This window comes from Canis lupus, chromosome 25, assembly GCF_003254725.2.
Source record: "Canis lupus dingo isolate Sandy chromosome 25, ASM325472v2, whole genome shotgun sequence".
NCBI classification, from domain to species: Eukaryota; Metazoa; Chordata; class Mammalia; order Carnivora; family Canidae; genus Canis; species Canis lupus.
The window spans coordinates 30,938,172-30,957,656 of record NC_064267.1 but is presented as its reverse complement, the minus strand read 5'-3'; the positions used below and the strand labels follow the sequence as shown (position 1 = coordinate 30,957,656).

The following is a 19,485-nucleotide window of genomic DNA, read 5'->3' as shown; positions in this document are numbered from 1 at the left end:
TGCAAACCAAAAGCTGGGAGCCCGGGGGTCCTATGAGATCCGGAGAGGGAGGCCCAGCGCTGCTCTGCTCACCCATCTGCATTTATAAATGGCCCTGGCAGCAGCTAAGGCCTTCTCATTATGCCTTGTTTTTCCACTTTGGGATGAACTGGAGCAGTTTGTGTAGCCGCCCAACTGGCTCCTGGGACTGCATCCTGCTCCGGGAGACTTTGAGTGGGTCAGGAACTCAGGAGCCCTTCAGGTGATTCTGAGCATTGGCTCTTTTCTGCCTGGGGGTGTCCTGCTGTGTGAGGCTTCCCCGGGGGTCCTGGAGATTCTGGAGCTCACCCTCCTGCCTGGGGATTTTTTCTGATTTCCTCCAAGTGAGCTGCCTGCCCTGGCCTCTTAACACTCCCTGGCTGGAGAGAGGCTCCTTTGTGAAATTCCTGAGGCTGGAGGGGGGCGCCTGGGAGGAGCCAGCTCTAGAGCAACAGGGGAGGGTGTTGGGGTGTATTATCAAGAGCTAAGTCCTTGAAAGAGGCTGGGGAAAGGAGAGGAGGTGCATTCCTGACTGGGAAGTGTTTGGCCTCGAGGACCCTGTGTTTGGAGAAGAGGGATCCCTTGGGTGAACCACTAGGGGAGTGGTCAGCCCTGTGCACAAGGGAGGAGACTGGAGAGGTGCATTCCTGGTGGTGGTGAAGGCTGGCTGAGGTCAAATTCCAGCCCTGATGCCCTCGGCTAATGAAGTATCACACCCTTTCATCAGTGTGACACACACTTACTGAATGCCTATTCTTTTTTCCAGAATTCTCCCATCAGGTGGAGAATAAAAAAAATTCAAAACTGGGTAATCGTTGGGGTATTGGAGGGGAGAACTGGATGAGTTGTGAATGATTTTTTTTTAATTTTTTTTTTTAAATTTTAAAATTTTATTTATTCATGGGAGACCCAGAGAGGTAGGCAAAGGCATAGGCAGAGGGACAAGCAGGCTCCCTGCAGGAAGCCCAATGCAGGACTTGATCCCAGGACCCCCGGATCATGAGGGCAGCCAAAGGCAGATGCTCAACCACTGAGCCACCCAGATGCCCCAGTTGTGGATGATGTTGAGGAAGAGATGAACTTTGGTAGGAAGCTGGATGATGAAGGGCATCAGATGCTTCTGTGTCGAGTTTGTTTCAATTTTTGAAGGCAGAAGGGCTGCTTAGGAGGAGTTACTGCAAGAGAAAGGCATGGGAAGATCACTCTGGAGGTATCCTGGGGAGTGAGCAGAGGGGTGGGGAAGAACGAGGAGAAAGCAAAAGTACATCTGAACTCCAACTGAGAGGCTCTGTCAGAATGGGCTGGGGAGAAAGGAAGAGGCCCGATGGAAGGGAAGATGTGTGGGGTGGCCAGGGAAGGATGTGTTTAAGGGATTGAAGCACTGGCATTCCAGTGGCATTATGACTCCTGATTTTCTGGGTTGCAGCAGACACGATTTGAGTGAGCATCAGGGAATTGACATTCTCGGATGATGTGTTAACTTAGACTAAGCTTCTGGAAACACTGACATCCTGGTGGTATAACCATGCAGGACCCTTCATTTCTGTCTTCTATCGGCAGTGCTGCTGGTGGCTCTTGGGGACAGCTGCCATCAGAGATCCAGGCTGTCCCTCAGACCTACCTGGAGGGCTGTAGATGAGTTCCCGAATGCTTCAGCCCACTGCTGTCATGTGTAACTTCTCTTGCAGCCCAGGAGCCAGAATGGGCAAGTGCAAAGGTGCTGGGCAATGTTGGGAGAAAAGGGAAAGCGTTTGGTGAGCAATGAGGTTAAGCTTGAGGTCACCCCAATATAAGAGTTCAGACAGCACTTGGGAGTGGGCATTTGAATGCAGTGTGAGTGGGAGATTGTTTAGTAGACGTGGGGATCAGCAGTGTCAGAGGTGGAAGTGTGTATTGGGGTCGAAGAGCGGGGCTCAAGGTGGAATCTTAGGGAGCACATGTTGGATTGGTGACTTTGGCTGGTGGTATCTGGCCATCGGTGTCGTCACCTGTGAGAGGATGCTGGTGCCTCCTTCCAGGAGAGTGGGGAGAGTGTGTGGCCTGCTGCCAGGTGGGTAGCGACTCCCACCAGGGTGGTTTCCTTCCCCGGTTGCATTGTACTCAGCCTTGGTTTTCTGTTTGTCAGGAACCGTGGTGTATGGGGAGCCCATCACCGCCAGCTTGGGAACTGATGGCTCCCACTACTGGAGCAAGAACTGGGCCAAGGCCGCTGCTTTTGTCACCTCCCCACCCCTGAGCCCTGACCCGACCACTCCGGACTTTCTGAACTCCTTGCTGTCCTGGTGAGTCTTGGCGACTTGCTTGCGCTCCCCATTCTCAAGGTACAGCCTGGTGGGCACAAGCAGGCTTGCAAACAGAGAGACCTTTGTTTTCCAAATTCAGATCACTAAGCGAGAACAGGGAATTATGGCTCTGATGATGTTCTGCTGGGAACTTTCAGATAAAAACCTGGGCCGTCTTGAAAGCCAGGCAGCGGGGATGAGGTATCAAAAGGGTTCCACTGGGGTGCAGTCTCACTGTAAGATAAGATACCTCACAAAGTGGGTTTAGACATGCAGCATTATATTGAAGTTTCCTCCTGAATTTCCTATCTCCTGGCAGGGGTAGGGGGAAGGATAGGCTATTTCAAGAGCTTTCAGTGGCCTAGAAAATGAAAAAAAAAAAAAAAATGTCCAAAGTGATTTGAAGTCGAAGATGAGTTAAAAACCAGTTGTGTGTTTTCCTTCCAGCGGAGATCTTCAGGTCACTGGCAGTGCCCATTGTACATTCAACACGGCCCAGAAGGCTGTAGGAAAGGACAATTTCACCCTGATCCCCGAAGGCACCAATGGCACCGAGGAGCGGATGTCCGTTATCTGGGATAAGGCTGTGGTAAGGAGCAGGGGCCTTGCTCATGGACTCGTGTCAGCTTGCCCCTGCCTCCCTGTCTGATGGTCGTGGGTCTCACGTAGGCCTTGAAATGGTAGTTGAGAAAACTCTAGAAGCTGGTCCTTGAGTGATAGTACTTTTTAGGTTTGGGAATCCAACATCACTGCTTATAGGTCATTTCCTCCTAAATACTATATGTATTTCTTACTGTTGTCATCTGTGGATCAATGGAAGCTGAAAACAAACAAACCCAGAGACTTTTTAAAATAGGACTTTTTTGATCAGTCAGGAAAAAACTTAGCAACCTGGTGACAGTCTCAGTCAATCTGTTAGTTTGGGGAATGGATTCTGTTTCCTTCAAACTGTCTTTTAGGGCTCTCTGGAGCTGGCATTTCTGCCCACTGCAGGCTTCTGGGAACCCTGCTTTGAACGTATATTGACCTTTCAGGGGTCCTTTGGGATTTTTCATTTTCAGTGTTTTGTTTTTTGAAAGATTTTATTTATTTATTCATGAGCGACACCGAGGAGAGAGGCAGAGACACAGGCAGAAGGAGAAGCAGGCTCCCCGCAGGTAGCCCAATGTGGGACTTGATCCTGGGACTGGGATGATGCCCCTGAGCCAAAGGCAGATGCTCAACCTCTGAGCCACCTAGGTGTCCCTCATTTTCAGTGATTTTTTTTTTTAAATAAGATTTTATTTATTTATTCATGAGAGACACACACAGAGAGAGAGGCAGAGACACAGGGAGAGGGAGAAGCAGGCTCCATGCAGGGAGCCCGACGTGGGACTCGATCCCGGGTCTCCAGAATCAGGCCCTAGGCCAAAGGCGGCGCTAAACCGCTGAGCCACCCGGGCTGCCCCTCGTTTTCAGTGTTTTAAGCATAGTAGCAGGAGTGCTTGGGTTGTTCAGTTAAACGTCTGCCTTCGGCTCAGGTCATGATCCCAGAGTCCTGGGATTAAGCCCCACGTTGGACTTCCTGCTAGTGGGGAGTCTGCTTCTCTCTCTCCCTCTGCCCCTCTTGTCCACCGGGCTCATGTGCGCTCTCTCTTTCTGTCTCAAATAAATAAAAATATTTTTAAAAATGTAGTAACAGAACAGATTTTCTGGTTCTTAATGATTTTTTTTAGATTATGGGAACAATATAATCTCATTCCAAAAAGAATAAGGAAGTAAAAACCACTCATTTCACACCATCTTTCAGATAACTGCAATGAACCTTTTGGCAAATGTCTTCCCAGTTTTTGCCAGTCCAAGAGCACACGTATGTCTATGACATGTATGTGTGTGAGTGTGTAAGAAGCACTGGCATTATCTATACTATTTTGTGGCCCATTTTATTGAAACAGTATATCCTGAAAAGTCTCCATATCCTTAAGTATACTTGAAAAACTTGGTCTTTAGTAGCTGAAGATTCCATCTTAACCCTGGATTTGTAACTCTTTGAACGTTTATGTTATTTCTGATTTTTTTTTTTTTTCTGAGATGAACATCTTCTGTAAACATCCTTGGACAGATCTTTAACTGTGGTTGTAGAAGAAATTTCTAGAAGTGGTATTCATAGGTCAAAGGGTGTGTATATGTTTAAGGCTATTGCTATATATCGTCTAAATTCCTTCTAGAAAGATTGTACCAATTTTTATGCTGCCAGCCGTGCATGACATTGTCTTCTTTGAGGTCCAAATTGGTATTATATCAGCAAAATAGAAGTATTGCTGATCTGGCTGGTGAATTTGTTTTACATTTACTCTCTCCAATTACTGATTAAAATGAATTTTTTTCACGTCCTTATTGGCTGTTTGTATTTCTCACTCTCTTAATACTTGCTCATTTTCTTTGCTCATTTTTCTACTACCTTTAGAGTGGGTTGCCTACAGACAGGCAGTCATTTCCTCAGATTCTGTGTGTATGTATGTATGTATGTATGTATGTATTTATTTATTTATTTATTTATTTAATACAGAGAGAGGGGGGTGGGGTGCAGAGACACAGGAGAGGGAGAAGCAGGCTCCATGCAGGAAGCCCGACACGGGACTCGATCCCGGGTCTCCAGGATCATGCTCTGGGCTGAAGGCAGCGCTAAACCGCTGAGCCACCCGGGCTGCCCCAGATTCTATATTTAAAGGGAAGAGGAGGACAAGTGGTAGAGACGAGAAACAGCAGGGAAGGATGTGAGGAGACTGGGACTGGCACCTATGGCATGCTGTGGACACCCAGACATGGCCTTGGGACCTCTAGGTGTCCTAGACTGGAGACCTAGGGCTGTGCCTGTGGTTTTGAAAAGCACAGTCATTTGGGCCAAACGATGTTTCCTGAAGGGCTCTGAACTTTTCACTTGGAAACAATTACAGATTCAGAGGAAGTTAACAAAGACAAAGAGGGGTCCTGTGTATAGTTCATCTGTTCTCACCAATGCATAATTCTGGCACCATATCAAAGCCCACGGAGTGACAGTGGTGCAAGGCGTGTGTATGATTCTGTGTCATTTTGCCATATGTGATTCATGTAACCACCACTACGGTCAAGACACAGATTTCCTCCATCACCACAAGGACCCCCTTTGTGAGGCCCTGTGATTGTCACACTGACCCTTGACCCCTGGAGGAGTCTCCACCTCGCCCCTCATCTGTCCTCCATCTCTGTATCTTCGTTTTTTTGAGAATGAGATTATTAAATAGAGTCATATGGTATGTGGCCTTTTGAGATTAGTTCTTTCACTGTGCGCAATGCCCTTAAAATCCATGCAAATTGTTGTGTGTTTCCAAAGCGTGTTTCTATTTTCGCTAAGTTGTATTCCACCCTTCAACTTTTTAACTTGCTTTTGGGGTATGTGTCACACTCTTCAGGTCACTGGGAAGATGGATGAGAACCAGTTTGTGGCCGTGACCAGCACCAATGCAGCCAAAGTCTTCAACCTTTACCCTCGCAAGGGCCGCATTGCTGTGGGATCCGATGCTGACCTGGTTATCTGGGATCCCGACAGCGTTAAAACCATCTCTGCCAAGACCCACAACAGCGTAAGTCCAGTTAATTGCATGGACCCAGTCCCCAACGAATTATAGTCCCAGAAAGGGATTGAGGCAGGGAGAGTCCCCAGAAAGAGCTTGTTGTGATAGGAATGAACTTCCCCCAGGGTATGTTGTAACTTGAGGTTTGCTGAAAAAAATAGTAGCTATCTTATCTCTCTGGTCAGGACAATAAGAATGTTAACCCTTCTCAGCGTTTTGGAGTTCTTTATAGGTAGAGGTCTTTGTAGACCTTCAGAGCCTCCAAAGTTATGCCAGGACATCAGAAGCTTCTAGAAGTCAGGCGCCATCCTATGTGAATGGTTGGGTGCAGCACCTTTCATGGCGGTGCTGGCCACAAGGGACCCACAACGAACATTCAGATATCCACTCCTGAGGTGCCCACTGGGCACTTTTATTCTTTTAAGCCACTGCTTTCTCATGTCAGTGTTTCAGGACAGAAACCTCAGTGACAGATGCTCTTGGTGGTCCTAAAGGAATGAATTGACTTTGAGTTGACTTTTTTCCTTCTTCCTCACTGGCTGACTTAGCTTCGCAGCATAGCATTACAGCCACACCTACCCTTTTTTTTTTTTTTTTAAGATTTTAAAAATTTATTCATGAGAGGCATAGAGAGAGAGGCAGAGACATAGGCAGAGGGAGAAGCAGGCTTCCCATGGGGAGCCTGATGTGGAACTTGATCCCAGGATCCCAGGATCACAAATAGCCAAAGGCAGACGCTTAACCACTGAGCCACCCAGGCGTCCCCAGCCACACCTACTTGTAACTTAGATCACAACTCTTGGGGTCTCAGAATGGCCCCTATGGGCAGAGCTCCTAAGGTCCTGCCCGGTGAACCTACCTGTTCATATGTATTAACAACACAGCCCCATTTACTCTTTACATGGCCTTCTCAGTAAAGAGATGGCTCCATTTACCCCAGTTACTTAGTGCGAAGATTGTAAATGGAAGCTTCAAGAGCTTACGTGACCAGTTTGACATTATATAGCTACTTTGTGGTAGAGCCAGAATTAGAACCCCAGATTGTCCAAGGTCCTTCCCTGCCACACTGCATATGTAGCCTCTTGGCCAGGCTTACCTGGAGGGAATGCTCCCCTTCCCTTGTGGCCCCTTCTACAGAGGTGATGCGTGAGTTGGACTCATTATTTAAGTTGTGGATGACCCAGCTAGGGAGTTTACATGTGGAGCCCTTTCCAGGCCGAAGAGAGGACGTGAAGGAGAGATGATTCAAGAAGACATTCCGCCCTTCACACATCATTGCCAAACCTTTCCAGAGCAAAAGCACTGCCCTACCTTTACGTCCAGGCAACCCCGTGTAAAGAAAGTACCTCTGTTCTGTCCTCACCTGATTCAAAGAGTCCACACTAAACACATTTGTGCAGCATTAATCATCCAGGAAAATACAAATGAGAGGTTTTCCCTGCGTAATACAGTGTTTCATACCACTGGGCTAATTAGCTTTAATTTGGAGCATTTAGCTAACTATTACTGAGCCCTGCTGCTAAGCCTCTGCTTGGGTTTTTCAGGCATCCAGCCAGATGAGTAATTTCAGAGAGCCAGGGCTGGATGTAGGTTAAAAATGTCTATACCTGGTGAACAACGACGCCTCACTGCCTCACGGTTTGATAGAAAGTTGATTCTGTATACCCTGAGCTGTGATCTGACCAATGGGCTTGTTCATTTAAAGTCACATAGAGTCATGGGGCTGGTTCCTCCCATCTTTTAAAAATGGGGAATGGCTCAGAGCCCTTTTAGGCATTTGTGGTCTGTCTTTTACAAGCGATTAAATTCAACATATGCATCTTATGATGGCTTTGTCACTGAAGAGCTCGCAGTCTTATTGTGAAACAACAATAAAAAACCAGACAGTGGATGAGCGAACATTTCTTAAGTGCCTACTCTGTGCCAAGTACCGTGCTGGATGCTTTTGTTCATTTTATTTCATTGAGTCTTGGCATCATTCCTACAGGGCAGGCTTTATAAACCCTGGTAGGTGAGGAGCTGAGTCTCAGATGTGTAAGGGACTTGTCCAAAGTCACAGCTGGGGTGTGGCCGACCTGGGATACAAACCCAGGGTGGATTTGTCCCAAGTGGTCTCCAGTCCTCCAGTAGGGTGCAAGAGGAGCTTGTAGAGTGTAGATACTTAGCTATGGAGTGACACGGAAGAGCTGGGGCTTGATGCCCTCAGGATGACGTACACCCTGTAAAGGTCACTTTGGAGATGACAGGATTCAGACTTGGTGATCTACAGATGTATGTTGGTTTTGTGTTGTCATGTTCACATAAGCCTTGGGAGAGAGGCAGTTGGAGAACCTGTGGTTCTGAGGCAGGATTCAAATGATTGGCTCAGGGTTCCACGCACAACTCCTAGATTTCACCAAATCTGAGATGCCTTTGATTTGAAGCTATTCCCTGCGTTCATTCACTACCATGAAAGAAAACACACGAATCTGAGTCTACTATGAGACTCCTTTCCAAATACACTCTGCTACCTAGGGCTTGCCTGTGCTTCGCATAGGATAACCATGAGGTGAGTCTGCCCTGGAGAAAGGGGGGGACAAAGAATCTTGTGTGTCTCAACATCAGCATTGGGGGCCGAGCAGGCAAAAACAGCTCCTGAGAAGATGAGCTGCAAGCTGGTACTCCTGCAGGTTGCTGGCGATCTGAACTCCTCCTGCCAGAGTGGTCTAGAGAAATGTCAAGCTGAGCAATTCATGTAAAATGGCCTCAGTGTGGTAATCCCCCAGGCCAGTGGGAAAAGCAGAGCTCGATCCCACTGGCAGAGAGCTCTGTTCCATGTGGACTGACAAGGGGTTGCTCAGCTCCATTGTTGTGAGACACATACTGATTCCAGGGAGGAGTGTCTTTAAAATGATGGAAGATAGTCACAGACTTGAGGACACATGCTTTGGTCCTGGAATGAATGTGTGGGATCCCCTCTGATCCCCCTGGTGCCTCTCTGCCTCGTTCCTTGGGGAGCTTCTACAGGATTCTTTTTGAGGCTCAGAGCAGTGCCAACAGTCCTTCATTGCAGTTTTCTTTTTCTTTTCTTTTTTTTTTTTTAAGATTTTATTTCTTTATTCATGAGGGACACAGAGAGGCAGAAACATAGGCAGAAGGAGAAGCAGACTCCTTGCAAGGAGCCTGATGCGGGACTTGATCCTGGGACCCCGGGATCATGACCTGAGCCAAAGCAGACACTCAACCACTGAGCCACCCAGGTGTCCTTCATTGCCATTTTCAATCAACATCACTGCATTCTGATACTGAATGTGAGCTGTTAAGCCAACCTGGGGCTTCCCCTGCCTTCTGAGCCACTACGTCAGGCAGAAATGTTCTCCTGAGCCATACTGTACCCTATCAGCTCTCTGTTCACAGACTCTTCTCTGGTGCTGTTAACCTGTCTGACTTTCCCCAGAAAGCCAAGCTGCTTTGTATGGTGAGGGCTCCCTCTTCATCCTCCAGCCACAGCCATTTGTGCCCATGAACAGGGCAGGCAGGAAGAAGTGAGGCATCATGAAAGCTGGGGAAGTAGCAAGGGGTGAGCTGAAGCTGTAGGATGGGGCTGTGGCACGTGGAGTAGCGCCTCCTCTTTTCTGTTACCTTCCTCTGCAACAGCAGACTCACATGCATGTGAAGAATCTGCCTGTTTTCTTTTCTTTTTTTTTTTAATTTTATTTATTTATTCATGACATATACAGATAGAGGGAAAGAGGCAGAGACACAGGCAGAGGGAGAAGCAGGCCCCATGCAGGGAGCCCGACGTCGGACCTGATCCCAGGACTCTAGGATCACGCCCTGGGCCCAAGGCAGGCACTAAACCGCTGAGCCACCCGGGGATCCCTGATCCTGCCTGTTTTCCAAGAGGTCGCCCAGCTGGGTCACTTTGCAAAGCTTGAAGCTAAAGGGATAGCTGCATAGTCTGGATGTTAACTGGACTTCAAACATTTTATTGAAGGCATGCCTCGAGTTCCCTCAGTCTTTTTCATTCAGGGATTGCTGTTGAATCACATGGCTAACAGATTGGAAAAACAACAGGGTGACTGGGTGGCTCAATCGATTAAGGGTCTGCCTCCGGATCAGGTCTTGATGTTAGGGTCCAGGGATCGAGCCCCACATTGGGCTCTCTGCTTAGTGGAGAGTCTGCTTCTCCCTTTACCTCTGCCAGTCACTCCCCTTGCTTATGGTCTTTCTCTCTGTGTCAAATAAATAAATAAAATCTTTAAAAAAAAAAACGATTGGAAAACCAGGAAATCCAATGGGAAGATCTGCTCATGGATGGTGCATTTTGCAATGAAATTTAGAACTTGGGGACACCTGGGTGGCTCAGTGGTTGAGCATCTGCCTTCTGCTCAGGATGTGATCTCAGAGTTCTGGGATCAAGTCCCACATCAGGCTCCTGCATGGAGCCTGCTTCTCCCTCTGCCTGTGTCTCTGCCTCTCTCTGTCTCTCCTGAATAAATAAGTAAAATCTTTAAAAAAAAAAAAAAAAAAAAAAAAAGAAGAAAGAAATTTAGAACTTGGTCAGAGAAGGCCTTTGGATTTTTTTTTTTTTTTTCCTGGCCTTTGGATTTTAACTTGATGGGGGCTTGAATCCGTGAGGATAGAGGTGCTGCTAATATGAGGAATCATTTCCTTTATATTTGTGTAGCATTTCCAAACCCTCATGCTTTTCCATACAATGTTCCTGTTTAGCTCTCTTTCCCCAAAGTTTTTGAGAGGCAGGAAAGACTATTCTGTATTCTAGACAGGGAAATCAAGACCGAGACATTAAGTGCCTGCTGGAGTGGCCAGTCAGGACAGGGACTTCAGTCTCTGGGCCTTTCTTTTGTCTGTGTGATCTTGGGCAGAGTGTATGCTAATGTTTACGTATTGTCTCTTCCTAGGCCCTCGAGTACAACATCTTCGAGGGCATGGAGTGCCGTGGCTCTCCACTGGTGGTCATCAGCCAGGGGAAGATCGTTCTGGAGGATGGCACCCTTCATGTTACCGAAGGCTCTGGGCGCTACATCCCCCGGAAGCCTTTCCCTGATTTTGTTTACAAGCGTATCAAGGCGAGGAGCAGAGTGAGTAGCTTCGATCCTTACAAATTGTCTTTATCATGGGTTAAGTTCAGTTCCATAAATGTTTACTAGGCACTTTGAGTTAGAATAATGAGGTGGACATGGAGGGAGGGGGTAGGTCAGGAATAAGGGATACATGATTTTTTTATTTCTGGAGTTCAGAATACCAGTGGATGAGTCAGGTATGCCCATAGCCAGCCCCAGAAATGAAGTAAAGAGTGTGGCATATCCTGTGATGAGAAGTGTAAAGTGAGGTTCAGAGGAGGCAGCCATGGCCATTGCTCTGGAGTCCTAGGCTGAAGTGTCATGGGAAGAGAGCCCTTTGAGTTGGGTTTTGAAGGTTAAGTAGGAGTTTGAAAAGCCAAAGGGGGGTACACAAGGGAATTAGAATGCCATGATTATGGAAGACATATAGTGCATTCTGGGCATGGTATAGCACTGGTACTTGGGACTGTGAGGCAGAGATTGGATGGAACTGTGAGGGAATTAAAGAGAGTGAGATTGAAAAGAAAACTGGGGGCCAGATCTTGAATGTGAGACCAAATCTCTTCACAGTATGTTTGGAGTTTTGGCCTTGGGTATAAGTTAAAGTGCTATGGGGGAAAGCTGGTAAGAAATATTAGTTTTTAAGGTAACTAGTACCCATGGTCTGTCTTTTGAGAATGTTGGCCTGGAGTGGTGGGGGCTGGCTCCTCGCTGACATCTGTCCCTGCTCTATGTGTCCATAAGGGGAACCCTTTTTCTGAACATCTCACAGGCCCGTCCTGACTGCCACTCCTTCCCCATTCGGAGGGTTGCCAGGGAGATGTCCTCTGCGAACGCAGCAGGAGTCAAGGGGCTCTTGTGTTTTGCAGCTGGCAGAGCTGAGAGGGGTTCCTCGTGGCCTGTACGACGGACCTGTGTGTGAGGTGTCTGTGACACCCAAGACAGTCACTCCGGCCTCCTCGGCTAAGACGTCTCCTGCCAAGCAGCAGGCCCCACCTGTCCGGAACCTGCACCAGTCTGGATTCAGCTTGTCTGGTACGGTTATGGTTTGGGTAGGGCCTGGTTCTGCAGGGTTCCTGCTCATGGAGCAGGCAAGTCAAGAATTGATTTTGTTAAAGGGGCAGAACTGGAAAGGAATGATCTTCATGAGAAATATGAATATCCCCAGAGACGTAACTCATACCAATGACCAGTTGGGTTTCAGAATCTTGACAGGAGTTTACATCATATATGATGTTATGATGCATGTTCTCTGTGTATTTATATACAACCTGGTATAGTAAGAGGGCGTTTCTCCAAAGTCTTGTGTCCGTTCTAAAAAAGGGTATTGTATTTCTGAATTCTCTTTGCCCCCGTGCATGTGGTATATTGTAATGGTTCAGCTTATGGAGTCTGGAGTTTGAATAGCTCAACTCTGTAGCCACATGCGGCTCTGCCTCAGTCCCCTTGTCTATAGAATGGGCATAAGAGTAGTAGCTACCTCATGGGGCTGTCGGAGGATTAAATGAGTTAATGTACATGTGAAATGCTTACAACAGAGCCATTTGATAGTTGTGAGTTGTTTGTGTGGATAAAATGTGATGTCAGGGAAGGTGAGAGCAAAAGGTCCAGATTTTAAGGCTTCCTTACTTGAAACTTCCAGTCCTCCATGTGGCCCATGGCTAGAAACCTACTTTTCAAGCTCTCTGTGCCATAGATATGTATCCAAATCTCTATGGCACGTTAAAGAAACAGTTAATCTGATAGATTTTTTTTCTTGTCAGATATACTGGTTTTCAGAAAGCTACCCAGTATGTATATAGGCATTACCAATTTTCAAAAAAAATTTAATTATTTAAAAAATTGAGGAGGGGCAGAGGGAGAAAGAATCTTATGCACACTCCCTGCTGAGCACGGAGCCCCACACAGGGATCCATCTCACCACCCTAAGGTGATGACCTGAGTCGAAACCGAGAGTAGGAGGCTAAACCAACTGAGCCACCCAGGCGCCCCTACCAGTTTTAAAAATTTTAGTTTTGTCAGAAAATGAAATGAGCATAATAATGTCTGTGCTTTTTCCTTTTTCTTTTTCTTTTTCTTTTTCTTTTTCTTTTTCTTTTTCTTTTTCTTTTTTTTTCTTTTTCTTTTTCTTTTTCTTTTTCTTTTTCTTTTTCTTTTTCTTTTTCTTTTTCTTTTTCTTTTTCTTCTTTCTTCTTTCTTCTTTCTTTTTTCTTTTTTCTTTTTTCTTTTTTTATCTGACCAGGCCATTCCAACCTAAGGAAGCATCATTGCTCTTACTCTTGATTAGACAGCAGAGGTGCAGAGTTAGGGGAGTAGAATGTGGCGGAGAAGGCTGTTCAGGCCTTCAGAAAAGCCACCCTGGGTCTGACTAATGAAGAAAGGGGCAGGATGTAGTCTTGGGCAAAAGATGAAATAGTGTTATTTTTACGTATAGTTTTACTCTTTCAAACAAGGGAGCCAACCAGCTTCTGCAAAGACTGCTTTACAGGGTGGGTGATTTCTTTGGCTATTTTAAGCCAGTCCCTTTTTTGGAGTTTAAACTTGCAGTGAGGTTTTGAGAGAGGGATAAGGTACATGGTATGGGCCTGGCCCTTTTTCTCCTGGGCTGTGCTATTTGTTTATTTTTATTTATTTTTAAAGATTTTATTTATTCATGAGAGACAGAGAGAGAGAGGGGCAGAGACCTAGGCATTTGACCACTGAGCCACCCAAGTGCCCCTATGCTGTTTTGGTTTAAAGCGGGAACTCCCTCGTGGGAACCTTCTCCTGGGAACTCTCGAGAACTGGGGGGAACTGGTAGGACTGCTTTTGACTGGACTCCTGTCTCCTCTGCAGGTGCTCAAATTGATGACAACATTCCCCGCCGCACCACCCAGCGCATTGTGGCTCCTCCTGGTGGCCGTGCCAACATCACCAGCCTGGGCTAGAGGTCCTGGCCCCGCAGCCTACGTGGGGATGGGGGATGGGACACCTGAGGACATTCTGAGACTTCCTTCCTTCCTTTTTTTTTTTTTTAAGAGCCTGTGATAGTTACTGTGGGGCAGCCAGTTCATGGGGCCCCCTCTAGGGCCCTGCACTCCGTCCCTCACCCGGAGTCACTGATTTTGCCACCCACTTCCCTATACATCTACGAATATCACACCCAAGTCTATCCACCAACCCCATACACGGAACTGCATCCAACACTCAGACATGCGAAACAAAGCAAATCACAACGAGGGCGTTTTTCATCTCTAACCTCTGTTGTACTTGTTACCATCTTCCTTTTTCATGGGGGCGGGGAGGAAGATAAAGTGAATTGCCCAGAGCTGCCTTTTTCTTTTTAAATTTTTAAAAGTTTTCTTCGTGGGTCTGGGGAGAAGGTGGGTGGGGGCGGGGGGAGAGTCTTTTTTTTGTTTTTTGTTTTTAATACTAAATTGGGAAGCCTATTTCGATGTTAATACAAGGGGTTTGAACTGGACATCCTAATGATGCAATTATGTAACCATCGAGCTGCTTCAGGGTGGTTGGCAAACTCTTGTCCCTCCTGAGACGCTCCAAAATGGCCACACTGCATTCCATCGTCTTCTGGGTCAACTGTTGATAAAGGGCAGGTTTTCTTTTTGGCCTAGATTTTGCTGCAGATCACATTTTTTGAGGATTCTCTTCTCCTTTCTTAATATCTTTTCTGCTCTCTCTCTTTAGCTTTTTTATTCATGAATATTCTCACGTGTGTCCCTTTCTTTGTGTTTCCTTCAGCCCTTGTCTCTGAGACTGTGTTTTTCTCTCCGTCCCCTAGTGTCCTCTCAGATGACCGGGTCTACTGTTTTAGTGTGGTCATAAGAACCTGCCTGGAAGAATTTGAGCTTTGTCATTGCAACCATAGTAATATGCTGTCCTAATCTGTACACGACTGGTGCTACCCACCCACCACCACCAGGATATGCGTTTGACTTTGGGATGCTTCCAGGTGCAGTGAAGGCTGAGCTACCCACACTATCACCTGTGGGCTCAGAATAGAACCTCAAACAGTACTGAGATGTTGCAGAAAGAAACCTGAGGTTATAGGACATAAGGTTTTTCCTCCATGCAATGCTAAGTAGCTAAAGAAAGACACCCATCAAATCAGCAAATTGAGCCCCCCATGACCCAAGCAAACCAGTCAGCCTCAAGTCGGCCGCCAGCACAATGTTGAGCTGGGAGGAGTCTGACCCTCACTGGGGCTTGCTGTTTCCCAGCCTAGTGTGTCTTTTGGGATTCCAGAGCATGCTGGGACTTCTCGCTTCGGGACAAAAAATATTTTTTTCTTGTTCAACTATTTTGGAAGTTATCCATGCAGTACAGTGGTGCCCCCTTCCACACAGGGGGATACATTCCAAGACCCCCAGTGGATACCTGAGATCTCGAATAGTACTGAACTTGTTTTATCCCCCATACGTACTTGTGATAAACTTTAATTTATAAGGCACAGTAGGAGGTTAACAACAATAACTGATAATAAAACAGGATAATTATACTCTAATAAAATGTATATGAATGTGGTCTCTCTTAAAATATTTTATTATACCATACTCACCCTTGTGATGACATCAGATGAAGAAAGGGTTATATGATGGGATGAAGTGATGTGAATGACGTAGGCGTTGTGACGTAGTGTTAGGCTACTGCTGACCTTCTGACAGTACATCAGAGGGAGAATCACCTGCTTCTGGACTTCAATTGAAGAACTGAAACCGCAAAAAGCAAGACGACAGATATGGGGGGGGGGTGATGCTAAATAGCAAGGCCTTCTGAACTCAGAAAATCTTTGGGAAACTGGACTTTGAGTCCATTTTACCTTGTAAGGGGAAAAAATTTGTTGCATGAGCAACATGTCCAGTCACAGCTGTTGTGGGGAGAAGAATCTTACAAATCAAACGTATGGCCCCCATAGAGACCACAGATGACCCTGTGTCCACATCCCTACCCTTGTTTCCGGGACCCTTCCTGCTAGCTGCCTTCATTCCTGGCCCTGTCTTTGCTGATTTGTGTTGCATTTCCTTCCAAACGCGTTTACAGGTTCTTAAGCAATGTTAACGTATGCAGGCTTTTATCAAACCAAATCTGCTTTTGTAAAGCATAACATAAAAAAGTAGATCACATCATTACACTAGTCTCTCCACACATTTTGCCTTTGGGGTTATGGTTGGGGTTTATTTTTTGTTGTTGTTGTTGTTTATTTGTTATTTTAAAAGTAAATTGCACTTTTAAAGAATAATTGGTTAACTTAATATATTTGCTTTTTTCTCACCTGCACTTAGAGGAAATTTGAACAAGTTGGAAAAAAATTTTTTTTTTGTTTCAATTCTAAGAAACACTTGCAGCTCTTTTAGTATTCACTGAGTCTTCCTGTTTTTCCTGTACCAGGTCATGGTGATTTTGGTTATTTTAATTGTTTTCTTAAAACCATTTGAAACCTGAAGATTTCTGCAGGCTGTGTAAGCATGTTTACCTGTTGGCTTGCTTTGTGTGTCTGTTAAATGAATGTCATATGTAAATGCTAAAATAAATGGACAGTGTCTCCGAACTGAATAACTACAGTGACTTGATGCTCTAAAACAGTGTAGGACTTAATAATAGATGGTTTCTAATCCTTGGAATTGTGATTGTGACCCATGAGTGGAGGAACTTTCAGTGCTAAAGCTGATAATGTGTGTAGCCAGGAGAGTACCTTTTTTTTTTTTTTTTTTTGTAACCACTGTCTTAATGGCAAAATAATTATGGTAAAAAAAAAAGTCTCGTGTTTATTATTCCTTAAGAACTCTGTGTTATATTACCATGGAACGCCTAATAAAGCAAAATGTGGTTGTTTCAGGGGCGTGTCTGTGTCGAGATGTTCAAGGAGGCAGTTGCTTGGCCTCACCCACCCGAACCTTCCCTTCCTGAAACATTCACAGGCATCTATGGCCTGGCTTTGGTGATGGCACCAAGTCAAGAGTTTTCACTACATGTTGTAAACTCATAGGCAGCTTTGAGCTTATGGCCAGGCCCCTGAGGTCTATTGCCAAACAGAACTGTGTGGCAGAGCTGAGTGTCACACCTTCATAGACCCTGCCCTAGAGAGGGCAGGATATCTTTCAGAATCAAGTTGCAAACACAAGTTTGGAAGTGGGAGTCTAGGGGGGGACCATATAGGTTGGTGTGGTGACCCCTGTGCCCTCTGCATCCATACAGCTGGTTCACCCTGGAAAATCTTCAAACTATAAGGAGGCATACAAAATAAGAGATGAAAGTGTGTTGACTTGCATCTGAGGCCCAGGAAAGCAGGACAAAGTACGTGTTCTCCACCCCCAGAACAAGGGCCAGGAATGCACACTGGGGGCAAGAGCCATGCCAACCCCAGCTGGCTGGCTGCTTGGTTCTCACAGTTACCGTAACGGGGCACTGGTATATTGGTTCTGAAGACACTGAAGTAAGTGTGTGCTTGGGACTCCCCTGCACAAGCCCACCCTGTGATTGGTGAAGTCTTTCTTTTCGTTTTCTATCCAGCCCTGTCCAAACAGGATATGAGGTGGTTTACAAAAATATATACACTAAACTAAGCTTTATAAACCAGAGTGTTGGAGTGAAGGGGGAAATGAGAGAAGGAAAAATAAGGTAAGGCCTCAGTGGGGTTAGTACCACACACCTGCCATGAGGTTGTAAACGTGGAAGCGAGTTCTGAGCATTCCAGCAGCAAATACAAAAAAAAGGGAAGCGTGGCCAGAAGACCATAAAACATCTATAGTTACCAGAAGTACATTAGTCCAGAAGGAAAACCGAGATTATCGGTCCTCAGCTCTACTGGCAAGGCTTGGCGACCCCTGGAACCACCAGTGTTGTGTATCTAGGGCTGGCTCTACTGCCTTCGCTGTATGTGGTAGCAGATCACCATGATCCCGGAAAATCAAATCTGTCCAAGAGGGGAAGGGAGAAAGGCTCACCCTAACCTTTATTGGACCTGTGACAACAATGGAAATTGCAGGCCCAAAACCCATGCTCCTATTCCCACCTTGGCTCCATCCTACACCAAGAAGGTGCTCCTGCTCATGCCTGTGGACAACTCGGCCCCATGTTCCAGTAGGGCTTCCCAATCCCTAGCAAACAGCCACCCCAAGTCTGTCCTCACCGGCTGTGAGGTCTGCCGTCTGGAGAGGCCCATGTAGGCCCTGGGAGAAGGCATGGGTCCATCTGAGGGGAATTGTAGGGTGGCCAGAGCAAGTGCTCTGAAGAGAAAATCCCATGGGTGCCACATGGATAAACAATGAAACCAGGTCTAGAGCTCTTCTGTGGTGTGATATAATCCAAAGATAGACTTTATTATTATTATTATTATTATTATTATTAAATTTTATTTATTTATTCATAAGAGACAGAGAGAGAGGAAGAGACACAAGCTATTTATTCATAAGAGACAGAGAGAGAGAGAGGAAGAGACACAGGCAGAGGGAGAAGCAGGCTCCAGGCAGGGGCCCCGATGTGGGACTCGATCCCGAGACTGGGATCACGCCCTGAGCTGAAGGCAGACACTCAACTGCTGAACCACCCAGGCATCTCAGTTTTATTATTTTAAAAAATATTATTTATTTTAGAGTGAGGGAGCATGAGCAGGGGCGGGGTGGGCCAAGAGAGGGAGGGAGAAGGAAAGAGAGAGAGAGAGAAGCACACTCTGTGCTGAGCGTGGAGCCCGACGCAGGGCTCTATTACCCCCCTGAGATCATTACCTGAGCTGAAATCCAGAGTCAGAGGCTTAACCAATTGAGCCACCTGGGTGTCCCTCCAAAGACAGATTTTAAAGCATCTGGGAAAAACAAGTGAAGTGGAATGTATATCCTTCAGGAAGGGTTTCTGTCCGGTGTTGCTGTGAATTGAAAGTTCTATCTGCTGGCAAGTTTCTATAGCATGCATATTCTTTATGAAAAAGCAGATTTATCCTTTTCTCCTCAACTGGGATAAGTTTTGATGGTGCCACTGATGAGGTATACATCTTTTGGAAAGCTTCTATGGGCCTTATTTACCTTTCTGCAAGATAGAGATGATGTTATCTTGTCAATCTAACTCCCAGCTTAGGACCAAACCGGAAAGGACAAGCTGTAAATCAGATATGGTGCAGAGCAGAAGATTGCAACAGAGCAATAGGAAGCTGTTGGAAACAGTGTCCTCAGTGTCTGTCCTAAAATAGAACTAGATTAGCAGATGACGGATGACGGCAGAGGTCTTTAGTTGAGGGCAGGGATTGTAGAACCATGACACATCAGAGATGGTGTCGATGGTCAAAGAAAACAATCTGTTGGCTAAAGTCATGCTGACAGTAGCTAGCGCTTATTATTATGTGACAGGCACTACTCTAAAGGCATTGCACGTATTAGCACAGTTAGGCTTTGCGGCAGCACCCTGACAGGGGACAATTTCTTATAAGAAAGTTCTGGCTTAGAAGCTCATGAGAAAGAGAGAAGGGGGGAAAGTGGCAGAGAATGAGCCTGTGCAGGCAGTTAGGCAGACTCACGGGGGGAAGTCATGGACAGGTGA

The 19,485-nt window shown here is 46.2% G+C and overlaps 1 protein-coding gene across 2 annotated transcripts in view; it reads left to right on the top strand.

Moving 5' to 3' along the window:
- DPYSL2 (dihydropyrimidinase like 2) overlaps positions 1-16,791 on the top strand; it is a 137,665-nt gene extending 120,874 nt beyond the window's left edge. For both annotated transcript variants that reach the window (XM_025463033.3, XM_025463034.3), the window contains exons 9-14: positions 2,144-2,300; positions 2,748-2,889; positions 5,732-5,902; positions 10,798-10,977; positions 11,829-11,994; positions 13,795-16,791. In XM_025463033.3, the coding sequence (XP_025318818.1) occupies positions 2,144-2,300; positions 2,748-2,889; positions 5,732-5,902; positions 10,798-10,977; positions 11,829-11,994; positions 13,795-13,886 (908 nt within the window). In that variant the 3' untranslated portion in view covers positions 13,887-16,791. The remainder of the gene's footprint in view (positions 1-2,143; positions 2,301-2,747; positions 2,890-5,731; positions 5,903-10,797; positions 10,978-11,828; positions 11,995-13,794) is intronic.
- Positions 16,792-19,485: the final 2,694 nt, after the last annotated feature.